Raw genomic sequence first — 16,706 nt, forward strand, 5'->3', positions numbered from 1 at the left:
AATAATATAAATAGTTATTAGAAATGGAATTCTAGATATAGGGAATATTAGGTATACGGTATTTTCTATCGTGATCACTACTTCCGTTATCGATCATAGGTTGACAGCCTGCCGGCCAAAAAGTGACGCTTGATAGCGAATCGATAAATCTCGCGCAAGTAAATGAAAAGAAAAGCAAAAAAAAATGATAAAGAATAGGGTTCTAACGTCACCGATTCCGGTGATAATTTAGTCAGTGTTAAGTCCACATTAATTCAAGATGGAGGATCGATGGTGTGCGCGATCATCGATCGAATTATAAATCAACAGTAGGACATATTGTAGAGCGTGAGAATTTCAAAGAGGTAGTACTACCGTTGTTCCGTTGATCGTTTTTAATAGATTTTATTGTGCCGTGACCGCATCGCGTGCTCCTGCTAAACGTTCGTTTCATTGCTGAAAGGTAACAATAAATAATTGACTTATTAACAAACAATCATCCGGTGACCTTCTTAAATATCTGTAATTACCCGATATCGTTCTGTTCACGTTAACAATGTTACTATTTTTAATTTACTAGGGGATTTTGGGATATGCAACATAAATCCTGGGGAAAATAATTCCAGAGATTGGTATAATGTATAATAGAAGGTATAGACAGTTTTTTTGCAATTTAGGAGAAATTCTTGCTCCTGAGATTATGAAGACGTAAAGAATTTAGTCAATTAGGTGATCTTGTAGGGTATTTTCCTCAGGCATGATTCCATTTATCCATATTAGAATTAATTTTAATCACTCTATTCCAAAATCCACAAAATTATTCCAAAATCAAATTTGAATTTTAATTAAATATTATGTAATATCTTCTCTTTAATTTTTAGTTGCTTCAAGGAATTGTTCTCTTGTGGAATAACATGGAATTCAGTTTCATCTACTGTTATCTAGAGATATTATGCATAACTTGGTACGACCACCAGGTGCTTCGATCAGATCTGGTAATCTGAAAGAATAAATTCCCTAGGAAGATCGATATCGATCTTCCGAAGCGCAGATTTTAAGTTTTTGTATTTCCAGTAACAAAATGATAATCGTGAGGTTCCACGGGACGCGGCCACGCTTAGCTAGGACTATTTTTCTAAGTTGCAAAGCATAATAAATTAACGATGTTGCATTATCGTTATTAGAGTATATTATAATGTACATTGATATTTTAACTAGCCGAGTAAGTATGAAATAATGTTACAAATCATAGTAGACGAGCTCCATATAATATACACATATATATATATGTATATATATATATGTATATATGTATATATGTATATGTATATATATATATATATGTAGGTAACCTTGGTTGCGATCGTCAGTTATCGACTAATCGTGCCGGTTCGCACTTGAGGTCGGTGCACGCGCGCGCACTGCGACGCGCCCATTAGCCTGATATACCTATCAATAAAAACTGAAAACGACGGCGAATATAACACGTAAATGGGGATTAAAATATCATGAGATACGATTTGTTGCGAGTCAAAACACGCCATTTTGAGTTCCAGCATCGATCGATTGGCGATCAAGAAAGTACAATGGATGCGAATTATCTGAGGGAAAAAGGAATATCCTAGACGCGCGTACCACGAGGCTGGAACATTAATGAGCGTATGCATGCGTGAAATGTAAGAGTGATTGAATACGAATGGGAAAAAGATATGATTGTGGTCTTTGACCAGAGAACAAAGAGAATTAAAAATATGAATCGTTTTGTCAGTCACCTCACTTATATTATACAATGTCATATTACTATGCTGCCATATGATATAAATATATGTCTACAGTAAGGAATATATTACTAAAACATTATAAATAAATATGTTATAAGTAATTACATTCGTGATCGAATCCCTTAAACTCGAGGATTTCATTCCTTTTTCATTCTTCCATTTAGAGTTTTATATTTATAGAATGAATTGTTAACAGAATATAGTTGAATATTTATATAAATACGAGAATTTATATTTTCTAGTAATATTACTTTGAATAAAAAGGTATTCCATATAGAAACGACGGGTAATTTTACATTTCCCGCCACGGTTTATAAGATATAAGTTAGAAAATGTATCACTGGATGGCGCTTTAAATAACCAAATTATTCTGTGGTTTGTACAACTAATAATGAATGATTTAGTGATCGATGACTCTTGAAGATGGGAGTATGACTTTTCGTTGTAGTTTAACATAACCTTTCTTTTGCAATGTCTAAGGTCTTTAGAAGTTTTTAAGATATGTGTGAAGTGTACAGTATTGTATTTTTATACACTTCGTAATTATCAGTCGAAGTGTTCAGTCTATGCTCTTTTTCATACTTTGCAATTGTTTAAGCAAATAAGCGTATACTTTGAGGTTATGAATGACCTTTCTGTATTGTTTATGAGAAAATACATTCTCGTTTTAAATGTACGTAAAAATAGCGTACAGATTTGCGTCACTTGATTGAATAACTAGATATGATCTCATCATTCTACTCACATTAATTTTCATATTTGCAGATATTTTTATTATCTGTAACAGATATAATTTATATTTTATTATGAAGCGACGTCAAAGAAGGCCTGTTTTAGAACTTAATCAATCGCAATCCGGTTTTCATGGAGAACATTTACAAAGTAAACACATATATTAATTAACAAATTTTTATTATTGCATTATATCTATTTTTAGATGTTAAACTGTTACAGAAGTGCATGGCATTAGAGAATTTTATATATATACGGTAGCATTCTGTAATTATACATTCAATTTTATTAATAAAAAGAAATTGTTAATAAAAACTCGTACATAGATTTAAATTTTATGTAATATGTCTCATCATTACCTTTTTTAGACAAACACAAACATATAAATAGTGATTACCCTGGACAAAACATACCTACAAATCCTCTGGCAAATTTACTTTGTCACTATAATTCAGATAGTGATACTGAAGACTCAAAGAAAGATTGCAAATTAGATGATCAAGTTAATAATTTTTTTAAAGTAAGTAAGGCTTCTCATGATCATAATTTTTTACAAAACATTAAAAAATGTAAGATCTTTGAAATTTTGTAGGAAATCCAACTGATTGCACCCAAACAACCAGTCTCAAATGAATCTAGCAATGCTGCCTTAACAACAAATTCTAACACACGCTTAGCACATTATACAAATCAACAAGCACTCAGTAAGATACTATCATATCTTAGAATTTAGAGAATGTCTTTGCAATACTTTGTAGATTAATAATGAAAACCATTTTAGTGTGGAGAGAATGCTTAGATGAATCTTCAGGTTATCCTTACTATTGGCACATTGAGACTAACGAAGTAACATGGGAAATGCCAGATGAATTACGGTACTTAAAAAACAACATTAAAACAAGCTCTGTTATAAAACCACTTTCAATGCAAGAGTCTCATTGGGTTGATTTCTCATCAGTTACATGTAATTGTATTTTGTTGAATTTTTATTTTGTTCTTTAACAGATATGGATTCTCTAATCAATAGCGTGAAATCTTTTTAGATCAACAATCCCATGAAAATATACCAGAAGGTATGATTCCGCGGGAAGTGGTGGCTCGAAATCGTAATAGATATATTTGCAATGAGACTTTGCAGAAGCCAGAATCTCAAACTGATCCAGACACTGCTAACACATCTGATACCATGGATAACGATTCTGATGATGGGTATAACGCTAAGGCATTAGTAATTTTAAATCTCACTTTAATAGGTTTCTTAGAAAGAATAATTTAATGATTTAGGAAAATAGAAATGATCACATCCTATGGGAGTGATGAAAGTGATTCAGATACAGTGGATGAGAATCGATCAAAGTACGACATGAAAGAATCTTCGGTGAAAAGCACAAGTACAACACCAAAATTGAGATGCCCTGAAAAACTTTCTGCATCAACCCCTATAATCCAACCACAGTTACTGACAATTTCTCAGAATACAAATCAGATGTACGAAAACAAAGGTACTGTAGAAGAATCAATGGTAGAATCCGTGGACTCAAAACCATCCGATGATGCAGAGGTTAAGTACTTAATAAACCAAATTAAACAAGATGCTGTTCAAAAGATAGATTATACGGATAAAATTAATAATGATAGTCGATTAATGAAAGAATCTGTAATAAAGAAAAGCAGTAATAAACATAGTGTTGATTCCGATGTAGACTTCCGCATTTCTTTAGTGCCTGGTTACGATGAAGATTCAGATGTTGAAGAAGAATCTGAAGATAAACAGGAGAGAAAAGCTCTATTTCCAATTCCTCAACCCAAAGAAACCATAGACAGTATGTTATTAGGTAAAATTGATGGTGATCAAATAGCAGAGAGTAATGACAATGAAGAAATTAATGGCGAAAGGAAAAACGTACAAGAAGATAATGAAGACATTCTAGAAAGGCTAGAATGCAGAGATGATTCAAATACTAAAACAGAGGAGGATACGCAAAAAGGAAACAAATTCGTCGATAACGTACATGGTCGGAATAAATTTTTTCAAAGGAAAAAACGTATTGCATTTGATGGTAAGAATATTTTACAAATCAATAATTATAACCTGAATTAAATTAAAATTCACTTATTTTTTTAGTTCCATCTACAAAGATAAAAACAAATAATGATAATGAAACAAGTAAACTGGAAGTGGAGACCCAACGCGAGGAAATAAACTCTTGCGACGAGCATCTTATTGAACCTCAGGTTGATCAGCAAGAAGAACCAAACACTGCGAACGAGAACGTGGAAGAGAATGTTTCAACTTGCAAAGATGAGTCAAATAGTACTGAAGGAGAAACAAGTACATCAGAAACGAATGGTGAATCCAAAGAAGATGAAGGGGAGGTTAATCTACTATCCCAGATCATACTTGAGAAATTAAAGTTTTTATCAGAAGGAAAACCAGGTGTATCGCCAGTTCAATTGATGTCTATTCAGCTACAAGTAAATAAAATTCCTTTTTACATAGTTATAAGAGATCAACCAATATAATGTTATATCAAATAAAATATATTATATGTATGAGATCTACATGTATAATGAACGATATATTGAATATTATGTTGCAGACATTGTTTGTTGCATGGGAAGCAGGTTGTTTAGAAAAGAATTACTTGCGTAGATGGTTGAGTGACACCAGTCACGAATTGGAACGCTTGGAACAAGATGCAGCACCACCTGGATGGCTATGTCAGTGGGATAGGTATAGTATACCATCTAAAATTTGTGTATTTCATATAAATAAACATAAATCGTACCATACAAAATATCGTGTATGTTATACACGTCATTATTCTAAAAATCTTCAAGTCATGTAATCTTTGCACATATCATTAGCAAGACACTTAGTAACGATAACGAGTGATAATTTCAATCTTTTTGTTTTAAATTAATTTTCTTCACAAGATGGTATCTTGAATTTAAAACATGAAGTATTTTTTCAAATTTTTTTTTAATTCTTCTCATGATTCATAGTAAAAGAAATGAACGAACAATTGTCGTATCCTTATTAAGAAACTTAATCAATTTGATTTTATCAATTTCAGAATAAAACATTACGAAATTCTTTAAAGTTTTTAGGATCATTAATTCTACTTGCGTCCCTTAAGGGACAATATTTTTATTAATTAAATTTATTGAAAATTATACATGAATGTGCAAACAGTACCGGGTTATCTTATAAAGTAACTAAGTAATAAAAAGATAGGTTTGTGTTCAGAGTGGAGCCTCAAAGACCAAATATGCATTATCTAAAATTATGAACGAAGAGTATATGTGGGAGAATTAACAAACATTAGGAGCATTGTTTAGTGACTTAAAGCATGAAGATTATATTATCCAGTATATTTGAACACTTCAAGAACTAAACTTCTGAAATAACTAGAGTCAAAAGCTCACCTCAACAAAGTGCAGAGACAGAGACTGTACCAAATGGATAAAACCATCCATTAGAGATGCAATCATGAAACCTGAGAAGTATTTGAAAGAGATCTTAAATCATGTGAGTGTTAAACAGACTTAGTAACCTGAAGGGATAAGTGATAAAAGGGGATGGTCGTTGCTGGAAGAAACCATTAAATATCAAAAGAAGCTTATACCAAATTAACTCAAGTTCTTCTTGGACGAAGTCATATGAAGGAACTAGGAACCTAAAGAAGCTAGGCATCATTGAAAAGATTTATCAAGTCATTGAAACAAGTTGTACACAAAGTTGTTAGTCAAAGCATCAAAGTAACAATACTTGTAGACGATCATTACATATATATCGTACGAAGTTTTCGTTTCTCTACACTACATTTTATGTATATGTTTTTAATGTCACGTATATACGTCATTTGTTAAAAAAAAAATACATTTCATGAAAAGTTGTATCTTCTACATGTTTAAACAATTTGTTGAAATGTAACAATTAAAAGGCGCTTCCCTTGGTTCCTCAACGAGTGCACGTCGTTGTATATCTTTGAAAGTCATCCTCAGGCCTTTGCGCCCTTAGTTACACGCATAATCAATCCGCTTAATATTTCGCTAGCGTAACGCAGATATTGTCGACGTAATTCTCAATGTTCGAGTTTGCGGAAGACATCGCCTTCTATGTAACTGCTAAGTAACACTTAATCCTTTTATAATAAAAGGGCCTCGCTGACTTAATGGCACACCGAGTTGCAGGTAGGAGTATTAACTTTTTGTTTTCTAGCTAATAAGTTGCTTCAGAACTCAGGAGGACGTTCTTTTCATGGAGTAACGTCTTTCCAATGTTTATCAATGTAAAGAAAAAAACCATGCAAGTAAGTCACTTTTATTCGTCACTGTGCTACATCCCTTTGTGGGCTTTTTTCCAGGTCGCATAAGCGATATTATTACCAGAACACTGCCACTGGAATTACACAATGGACTTATCCGGATACTGGCATCGCCGGTGGAGCTGAAGAGATGGAAATTTGTTCCACGCCTCCTCCAGCTGAGCAAGAAGATATTATTATACCTGGTATGGTGAAGTTTTATAATATAAAGTTAGACCCTTAATTTATTTAGTGAATAATGTATGCTTCTCTTTGATAGCAGAAGAAGAAGGACTAAGATCAAAGTCAAGGAAATCAGAAGGTGGAGAGACAACAGAGGACATGACGATGCCAAGGAACAGCGACATAGAAGCTCCGCCTCCACCACAAATTTCAAATCCGAGCCCACCTCCACCCCCAAGAATATATGCGGAGGATTTGAAGAGGGACAAAAGGAAACAAGATAAGTGCAACGACAAATTGGATGATAAGAGACCACGACTAGGAGAAGGTGCATCCTTATTAAATTAATTTTTCTTTACACACTTAGGTATTTTAAATATAAACTGATATATTTCTTTCTGCAGAGGGAGCAGCAGTCGCGGAAATAAAACAATTAGAAAATTCTGTTGCCCCATCCTCTGCCTTACTGTCGCCTCAGCCTGCCAATCTTGCAAACGTAACTAACGCAGAACCCCTGCCACCAGGTGTTGATTTAACAGAAGCACCTTATGAGATACCTGCAACTGCCCTGAAAAGAATTATTTATGGCGCTGTGCAATCACAAGGTGCTGCGCTCTACGATGCAGCTGCGAGAGATCCAACAGTTCCTATTCTAAGTCATCCAGCGACCATAGTACAAGAACATTATCTTCAATATCCAGCATATCATCAACACTTACACGCTGTATGTTATTAAATATATTAATACAATCAGGTTACTTCTGTAATTAATCTTGTTATATTTATTGTCAAATAGCCAACGGCCTTAGTACTTCCGCATAAGCACAATGTGCAGCCTGCGATTCAGCTAATACCTGACTACACTCCAATATATACGAATCATAAGGTCATTGAGAAGCCACCAGTTAAAACAGCGAAAGAATCTTTAGTGTCTGCACTAGATTCATTTTACAATGACATTGCGCGAATAGAGAATATCGGAATAGAGAAAGTTCCTCAGAGACAAGATACTACGACTGTGGAACCGTCGTCCTTACCAACAGAGGAAGCCAAATTAGAGACAGACCAAGAACCTATCCCTGTTGAAACTACTGTGAAAGAAAAGAAAAGGAAAAGGGTAAAATATTTGAATAAAAGAAGTAAAATTAATTTGATATATATAGATTACAAAGAAATTACATTGTGTTATGATTTCAGACAAGGATTGGTATTAGTAAAAAGCATAAAGAAGTCTCTAGTATGGTTGCAAAATGGCAAAAGGTGCAACAGAATTTCGAAAATACGTAAATTGGTTAGTTAATCTAATATTTGAATGTTAAATATTTTATATGTAAAATTTGTAATATTTTTGAATATTTATTATATGTAAAACTTTAAATATTGTTTCCAGCTGCAACTTGCCGATATTTAGATCACTCGACACAAATAGCACACTGTACTCTCGCCAGTATAGTGACCCCGTACCTGCAATTAACTTTATTATTCTCTGCGCTCCCTTTTCTATTTTTAAAATTTGACGAACTTACTATAAGAATTGATAGGTTCTGAAAAAAGAATGTTGTAAATTTTGAGGAGTTATAGATATGATTTTCTTATCATTGTGTATATACAAAGTATAGGCTGATCTCTTTTAATGCTCATCAACTGTGAGAGAAGAATATTATCGCGATTTATAAGCATTTGAAATAAAAAAAGTATTGTAATTTAATAACATTCAATTCCACTGTCTTCGCGTATAGGTTTATATGTACTATGCTTTGAAGTATTTAGGATTTATTTATCCTCAAATATCATGGAAGAAAAGTGTTCTCCCATCCTATACAATTTAAAAACCAAATATTTCAGTACTACGTTCTCAAAAACAAATAGCTACCTCTTATCACAGGTCTAGAGTTAATTACCTACTTTTCAAAACAACAAAAAGAGGCTTCTACTTGTTTGTTTAAGGTTATGTAACTTTGTTTGAATGCAAATTGAGGAGATAATGTTATAATCATATTTAGGTACTTTCATAATAGTAACATAAATTTTAAAACTGAAATTACACAGAATCCATAATCATTGTAGAAAATTTATAAGATTATATGTATTACAGATTCATTTTGTAACAATATGTACATACATATATGATTATCAAAAATATATATATGCATATATAAAAGCAGACAATTATAATTGGTACTTATTTAAACTTACATTTATTATTTCAAATTTTAATTTAAATTTCTACTGTATATTTTAATTAACTTTGATATTTTGAAGACTTATCATTTTATAAATAAAACTTGTTAAACTCGATTACAATTGGAGAAAGCCACGACTATCAATGTTAAGTGATAAACTTTGAATATCTGGAAAATAAAATGAGTACTTCAAATATAAATAATAAACATATATCGACATTAAAAGAGAAACTCACTCAAGATCAGCATCTAATTAATCCTTGTTTACAAGTACGTGTATGGGATTTAGTTCTTTGAGGTTATATAATTTGAACCTTTTTATTCAATTAAGATATTTAAAGAAACGAAACTTACAATTTAAAAAGTTAGAAACTAATTTAGAGAAGAATGGAAGAATAGATAAATTGTAGCTGTTGATCTATTATTTTAAAAGTTGATGGAAAGTCTGTTACTTAACCTCAAAGGTATAAAAAGCATGTTTATCTTGTTTATTTTTTAGGAATATAACATCAGTGGGAAATGCCTAGAAGACAATAAATACGAAGCTAATAATTGTATAATGCAATTTGAAAATTACAAGCTCTGTAAAAAATTTTGGGTAATCGTACATATATATTCACTAAGTACATTAATGTCAGTTCTGAATACAGTGTGCTTCAAATATTTTATGAATGTTTTAGAGAGCGGTAATGATCAATAGGAAGATTCGAGGTGTAAAACCGTACCTCCCTTTGCCTGAAGAAAGAGAAAAAATAAAAGAAGAGTACTTACAATCTCGCAAAAAATAGTACAGTTTTTTTATGGATGATAGGTTTTGTATATAATTTTATAGCTACTTTATAAACGTTATTTATATCTACAAAATCATTTTTATCATAATCCTGAAATATATAAGAGATGTATTCCTAAAATAGATAACTCTTTGTTCATTTCTATAATTACATGGATTATATGTAAAAGTAAAGTAAATGCAAAACAGTCTTTTGTGCTTTTAATTGTATTATTAATGCATTAAAAATATATAGATAAAATGTGTATATAACTGCTCGCAGTAAGCGAAATATTTATGTAAAATTCCTGTTTTTAACATCTTTGGCAAAAACAAACGTTCGAGAAATTAATACATACATTATTATATTCGATGAGTGATAAACGATACAAATAATTAATACCTTACATAAAAAAGAAGAACTAAATATCTAAAAAGTAAAGTTACATAAACGGTGTTTTAATTAGAACGGGTTACATAGCTTTCGTTAATTACTATTTGTACAAGTATGTCCATAAACACCTAGGTAGTTAAAAAATTTAGCATTTTGAGTTCCTACACGTTCGGTAAGTTCTTTTGTGACTATGTATGTACATATACTAAAGTTTACAAAAAACTCGTTACACCTATTAACATTCTCCACTCTACTTACAATTTCGAACAAATGCTTGAATTAATTCTTTTCTTTTACAAAATGCAATGCGTTAAATTTCTTAAAATTATGTATATCGATAAGATAAATTAGACTAGTAACAATATTAAATGCAGGAATAGAAAAATTTTCGCTTAAAACATTATAATGGAATTTCAATGCATAAAATCAATGGAAACCCATGATAATAATACACATTTCAACAAATTGGTTAGTGTTACATTGACTTATTTGTTCGTTTTATTCGTACAACGTGGGAATTATTTAACACTTAATAGTTGCATATACTGTTTCCTAACTTACAAGCCAAATTATTCATTTCAGTTCACAAATTAATTAATATATTTACTATTTATATATCTTACACCATCTGCTATTGTCACCAACTACATATCTTGTAGACAAAAGTTATAATAATTGATTGGTATTAATAACAAAAAATGATCAGGTAATTAATTGTTGCATGATTTCTGACTTCTGACTGTGATTTCATATATTTTTTCCCACGTTGAAAACTTATTAAATTTTTTTAGACTCCGAATTTTTAGGCAAATTCATATTTTTATAAACACAAATAAAAAAGTGAAACCTAAGCAGGCTTACTTTACCTATTGAATATTGTAACTAGTAATATATTTTATGCACTTTTGTGCTTTATGTAAATTCTATATATTTTTGCAGCTTCAAATTTCCCATAAATGCATAAAAATCCGCAATGAGTATGGACTAAAACGTCATTTGGAATATTTTATAAAGAAAGAAGAAAATGAAATATCGCGTATCCTTTCTTCAGTTACTCACTAAGTTCTTTAATCAATTCGATTGACTTGATTTAATCTAAGTCAAAATTTGTGACTCAATGTCACTTATCGTTATGACTTATCGTTATCTACGTCGGTACACGACATTTTCTACATTATTTGCAAAGATTCTTCGTTTCAGGAAGCCGATTAAATATAATATAACATACACATACATACTTACGCAAAATAAATAATGTCTTCTATCTTATTACACCAGCATTACACCCTTTCTCTTTTATCCATATCGAAGTTTATCTGCTAACTTGCTCAGAATTTTCAAGCAAAAGAAAACTTCGTCCTTTTGGCAATCACTCGAAACAAAAGAAAAGCTTCTGTGGAGACCTTTAAAAGTTCAAAAAATCTCGAAATTTGACTCTTAAATTTCTCCACAAATTTTTTAATTTCTCTAAAGGAAAGAAATGTTCGTTTTGTGGGAAAATTGAGCAAGCCAGATTCATAATCTCATTTTTCAGACAATACATGTTAAAAACGAAGAATTCGATGCGCAACAGCTAAAAGCCTTGCGTGCTTTAAATGAATGCTCTATGCACAGTCAGAGTTACGAACAGAACACAAAAAGACAAAGTAGAGAGAACGTATGTGAACTTATTTGGGAGTATGTACACATAAAGAAAGCTTCTAGGTTCTTCTTTAATTATATCACAGCAACATGAAATGGAAATGGCTTCATCTTTGCAACTGAATTATTAACATTACTTAACAGGTACTCTCTCTCTATTTTTAGATATATGATCAGCGATGCTCGAATAAACTCCTATTATCTACTGTCCAATATTTGCATGTTCATATTTGAAATATTCTTTTGTTCTTCTTATCAATCGTAATTCTGAAGTTTCTTCCATTTGTCTGCTCTGTACTCAATCATTCGTAGCTCTTTCCGACCGTTTGTTCGTATTTCTTCATTTTTAACATGTATCGTCGGCAAGTAGTCAGTCTGCACGATCTTTAATATGGAACGTGTGAATACGGAAATGACGACACATCTGACGCACCTAAAGGAATAAATAATTTATTAATAATAGTCTATATAGGATGTTTCTGCAAACATGGTACAACTGGAAAGGATTCCTCGTATAAAGCTAAGTCGAACATATAGAATAATATCTTTTTTTTGTATGTTCATTAAGTATACGTGCACCTTGATCACACATCTTGCTCGGGGAATCATATCTCATCTTCTATGTCCTATATTCTCCCATCTTATCTCATATATTCCACAACCAACTCTATTCAATCTTCCATATCTGATATTTCAAAAGTTGCATATTAAGCTATCAATCTCTCTCTCTCACTTTCTGCATTATCGACAACTGTATATACTATATCTAATATCTAATATTTATTATCTCATATTCATTAACCCAAGTCCATTCCACAGCTCACATTTTTATTCCACATTGTATATTTTGTATATACTACCTCATATCTCATATCATATAAACAAAATGTATTTATAATTACAAGCTTCCGGTTGTACCACGATTTCAAAAACTCCCTGTATTATAAAATATTTTATTGAAAATAATAATATAAAGCTTACCACACATGTTCCATAGTGAATATGTGCCAATAAAGCTATAATGGCAAGAATATATGTGAATACCAAATCTATACTAGGCAAGATAAATGAGAAAAGGGCTGCAACTGCTACAGGTAGTAATATCCATGATAATAGTTCACATCTGGTGTTGCTCATTTGTGAAACAATTAAACGACACTGTAAATTTTAAAGAATATAAATTAATTAAATTAATTTTTATCAATCAAACGGTTTAAATTCAATTCTCTGACTAATTATCTTACACAGATGTTTGAAAAAATAGTTCCAATTGCTAAGAAAATTATCCTAGGATCTTTGTCTATGATATTACTAGGTGAATGAACTACCCAAATTGTTGAAATCGAAAAGAGTACTGCTAGAGGCAGTAGAGGTCTTATGGCATCTAGGAACGTTCGCATTTTACCAGTCTTGTCCCTATATGATCTAGAGATTGCAAAATATATTTTGTTAATATATATGAGAAAACGTTACTAAAAAATGTAAATTACTTTAATTGTATTGTACTAACTTATATATATTCCATAGAACTACAGGCAAACTAGATACAATTGCAGTGACATAAAGTAATACTTCAAACATTACACCAACTGGTATACCACCAGGGAACACAATCTTCCAGGCTTTATGTCCGCCTATACTAGATATGACAAAGACAATAATAGTACCCTAAAAATTTTAGAGATAACCATAAATTACATGAATCACTTATCAATAATTTAATAGATACTTTGAATGAATACTTACTACCATAGATAGATCATATCCCCAAGGAAGAAATAGTACCCCTGTGTTATACTTTTCCCAATGAGTTAAGTAGAAACTAATAAACACGTTCCATAGAATGAAATACATTCTTAATGGAGATACACTATGGTCTGTCCTACCAAACACAGAAAACATACAAACACTAATGAGCATTGTTGTCCAACTATCTAGTCCATGATCAAATAGCTCTCCTAAAGGACCTGATGTTTGCGTACGTCGTGCTTGTTTTCCATCAATACCATCTGCAAAATAAACATTACATTAAATACAATGAATTTGTAAATTCATAGGAGATGTTAAGATTATACTTACCAAGAGTATATGCCATAAAAACATTGAATGCACCCAAGGCAAAGACCCATCTTGGTATAGGAGGATACTGTGGCTTATCATCACTTGATGCATACAAATAATAATCATAAAATGCAAACAACGTGAAGTTAAAAACAGTAAACAGAAATCCAGAGAAAGTTAATACGTTTGGGGCAACCCACTTTGGACAATACTATAAAAAAGTCCCAAATTGATATATGAAATTGAATACGTAATTATAAATAAACATTTTATATAAAGGATGTACCTGTACTACTTTATTCCAAAATGGATGCATAATATATACACTGAGAGGGCTTGTATCCACTGAACTATACTGAAAATGTAGATGAATGAAAAATTTACGATAAAATATGTATGAAACTATAGTCTTTTCTTAAATCTATATTATAATTCCGAGGTAATAAACTAATAATAAACGAAAATTTTTACCACGCATTCAATATTATTCAATACAAATTATGAAGAAAAATACTTAGCTAGAGGACTTACTTTATAGTTCTCGAAGCCGGTAAGATGTTGTTCAGTAAGATACTTGACTTCGAGATTCAATTTGTGATACATGTTGATGTATAGAATTCGTCTAACCGCTATGCTGGAGAAAGACGTGCTTCAATCCTGATTCGAAATCAATTGACCTTGTTTTACTTCATGGGAACGTCAAACGACATTCCCCGGAATATGAATATGCATGAAGGTTAGAACTGTTCACATAAAAAGATTAATAATTTCTAAGCAGCATGTGCTTTTTGCAAGGTAAGCCCGGTAAGCGTCAGTTCATGGTAACACTATCTTATGTAAATGACGACACCTTATCTTAAAACGCAACTCTTTTCCGGCAAGCAGAAACTCGTCAAGGCTGATACTCACGTGCGCGAAAAAAAAATCCGTCCAGCCGAGTTAAAATCGAACAGGAGGAACAACACGCAAATCCCGCCTATGAAACTGCGTATTGACACCTATTCATAGATTAGCTCTAACGTAAGCGAGTCCTTGAAGAATAATAATATCTCGTTAAATAATAGAAGCTGAAGATAATAGATATGCAGAGGTCAAAGTTGAATATACCAATTGAATTATTTTAGCGTTTACCAATTAAATGTTTATTGAACAAAATAAGATGCGACATTGTACGTATTGAAATTATAACTGAATCATATATATAGAGTAACATTTGAATCGTGACACATAAAATAGGTTATATAAATGAAATAACCGCGTTTCTCTCTGGTTATGTAATGGGATAATTACTACAATTATTCTCCATTCCTGATTATAATGAAAAAATTTGCCAATTCATGTGAATCTATTTAATCTAGTATATCTCGTCTACAAATAGCAATATTTAAATTGGTTGAATATGTATATTGGTTGTTTTCATGAAAATAAAATAAATGGAAATTCTTCTGTATTATAAATCTTCTATATTCTATATTATATTATATTCATTATGTATGATAAATTATGTCAATGTCTATGTGAAAACATTTCTGAAAATGTTGACATTATGACTTTATTAAATACTTATAAAACTTTATTTTACAATATTTTTATTACAAATCTATGTTACATATTACATGTTTTGCAACAGTATTAGACTAATTTATTAATGTTAATGCTGTAATACCTGTAAAACAATGATCAAGATAAATCCAAATTTACATTGAGGTGCTTCATAGGAACTATAAATTGATAGAACTCACACATATTACTTCGTTAAGTGGTACCGGAGAACAACGAAAGGAACAGAAAATCCACTTCCAAAGAAAGCCATGAATACTGCACATAACTTGTATCTGTTGTTGATGCTAAAAGGTAAGTTCTGTAAAAAGAAAAGTGAAATTTTTATTGTTTTTCATTGATAAGGAAAGAAGGGATAGTAAATGTCTAAAAAACATGCAGTTAATTATTTCAAGTTTCTATAGCTTATTTTTATTTTGACAAAAAATTATTAAGTCAGATTTCGTTATGTGTTATAGAATAATACATTATCTTTTTACTTACGGCACCGGGAAAACCTTCTGGCCCGTGATCACTTTTGTTAACAGCAGTAGTTTTGAAAGATCTGGTGAATCCTCGTAAAGCTGATCTTACAGTCAACATCTTTATAATTTCGTACTCCCTACGTTATTCTTGAATTACCTGGGTAAAATGGCGATAAGTCGTCTGCTCTATACTAATTTAAGACGCATTCACATATGCGACAAAATCTAGTTATGCATTGTTGTATCATGAGTAAAGGCGAATAGAGTGATCGCCAATGCATAGTTAATAAAACCAGAAAATGCACACTAGGGAAATCCACACTGGTGGTCAACATTCGAACTATATGTACATTTTTTCTGGAGCTTCTGGTGAGAGAAATGCATATACACACGGCGAGAGAGGAAATATGCATTCGCATGGGTAACCAACGAGGGATACTGGCAATTGCATATACAATAATTGTACAATTTTATAATCCATTCATTTGCTGTATATGTAATAATTCACGCGGAAATTTGATTCCGTCGCTCGACTGGTTTGCTGAAAAAACTTTTCTCATATAAAAATAACAATAAAAAATGTATAAGTGTGTACATCACGGTATGTTTTGCTGTTAGTTTTCGAATTGACACTAAGCATCTGCTTTCG

At 31.6% G+C, this 16,706-nt stretch overlaps 4 protein-coding genes and 1 long non-coding RNA gene across 7 annotated transcripts; 2 read left to right on the top strand and 3 right to left on the bottom strand.

Annotated features, from left to right (window-relative positions):
• The first annotated feature begins 2,163 nt into the window (after nt 1-2,163).
• Nucleotides 2,164-8,703, top strand: LOC117242503 (formin-binding protein 4-like). 2 transcript variants are annotated; one of them, XM_033509228.1, is made up of 15 exons: nt 2,164-2,433; nt 2,526-2,642; nt 2,861-3,012; nt 3,085-3,196; nt 3,274-3,456; nt 3,536-3,701; nt 3,777-4,552; nt 4,618-4,967; nt 5,093-5,226; nt 6,863-7,008; nt 7,083-7,313; nt 7,390-7,709; nt 7,782-8,102; nt 8,183-8,276; nt 8,376-8,703. In XM_033509228.1, the coding sequence occupies exons 2-14, from the start codon at nt 2,567-2,569 to the stop codon at nt 8,270-8,272; spliced, it is 3,057 nt and encodes a 1,018-aa protein (XP_033365119.1). In that variant the 5' UTR covers nt 2,164-2,433; nt 2,526-2,566; the 3' UTR covers nt 8,273-8,276; nt 8,376-8,703. The 2 variants fall into 2 exon arrangements, with proteins under 2 accessions (XP_033365119.1, XP_033365120.1); XM_033509229.1 differs by having other exon boundaries at nt 7,086-7,313.
• A 595-nt stretch (nt 8,704-9,298) lies between these two features.
• Nucleotides 9,299-10,257, top strand: LOC117242505 (coiled-coil-helix-coiled-coil-helix domain-containing protein 7). The gene is made up of 3 exons (XM_033509232.1): nt 9,299-9,438; nt 9,668-9,766; nt 9,849-10,257. The coding sequence occupies exons 1-3, from the start codon at nt 9,349-9,351 to the stop codon at nt 9,954-9,956; spliced, it is 297 nt and encodes a 98-aa protein (XP_033365123.1). The 5' UTR covers nt 9,299-9,348; the 3' UTR covers nt 9,957-10,257.
• Nucleotides 9,300-9,651, bottom strand: LOC117242507. The gene is made up of 2 exons (XR_004495276.1): nt 9,405-9,651; nt 9,300-9,336 (listed from the first exon to the last, which is right to left on the bottom strand). It is a non-coding gene; the product is annotated as an uncharacterized LOC117242507 (long non-coding RNA).
• Nucleotides 10,258-10,368: 111 nt separating the features above from the next.
• LOC117242504 (ethanolaminephosphotransferase 1-like) lies at nt 10,369-15,210 on the bottom strand. 2 transcript variants are annotated; one of them, XM_033509231.1, is made up of 10 exons: nt 15,141-15,158; nt 14,943-15,064; nt 14,565-14,776; nt 14,320-14,388; nt 14,052-14,244; nt 13,719-13,981; nt 13,483-13,640; nt 13,217-13,397; nt 12,954-13,130; nt 10,369-12,405 (listed from the first exon to the last, which is right to left on the bottom strand). In XM_033509231.1, the coding sequence occupies exons 3-10, from the start codon at nt 14,634-14,636 to the stop codon at nt 12,343-12,345; spliced, it is 1,176 nt and encodes a 391-aa protein (XP_033365122.1). In that variant the 5' UTR covers nt 14,637-14,776; nt 14,943-15,064; nt 15,141-15,158; the 3' UTR covers nt 10,369-12,342. The 2 variants fall into 2 exon arrangements, with proteins under 2 accessions (XP_033365122.1, XP_033365121.1); XM_033509230.1 differs by having other exon boundaries at nt 14,943-15,210.
• Nucleotides 15,211-15,567: 357 nt separating this feature from the next.
• LOC117242506 (cytochrome c oxidase subunit 7C, mitochondrial) lies at nt 15,568-16,289 on the bottom strand. Its single transcript, XM_033509234.1, has 3 exons — nt 16,077-16,289; nt 15,776-15,894; nt 15,568-15,699 (listed from the first exon to the last, which is right to left on the bottom strand). Exons 1-2 carry the CDS (start codon nt 16,173-16,175, stop codon nt 15,781-15,783), a joined length of 213 nt encoding a protein of 70 aa, XP_033365125.1. The 5' UTR covers nt 16,176-16,289; the 3' UTR covers nt 15,568-15,699; nt 15,776-15,780.
• Nucleotides 16,290-16,706: the final 417 nt, after the last annotated feature.

Source organism: Bombus vosnesenskii, unplaced genomic scaffold, assembly GCF_011952255.1.
Source record: "Bombus vosnesenskii isolate JDL3184/JDL3185 unplaced genomic scaffold, Bvos_JDL3184-5_v1.1 scf7180000016274, whole genome shotgun sequence".
Lineage (NCBI taxonomy): Eukaryota > Metazoa > Arthropoda > Insecta > Hymenoptera > Apidae > Bombus > Bombus vosnesenskii.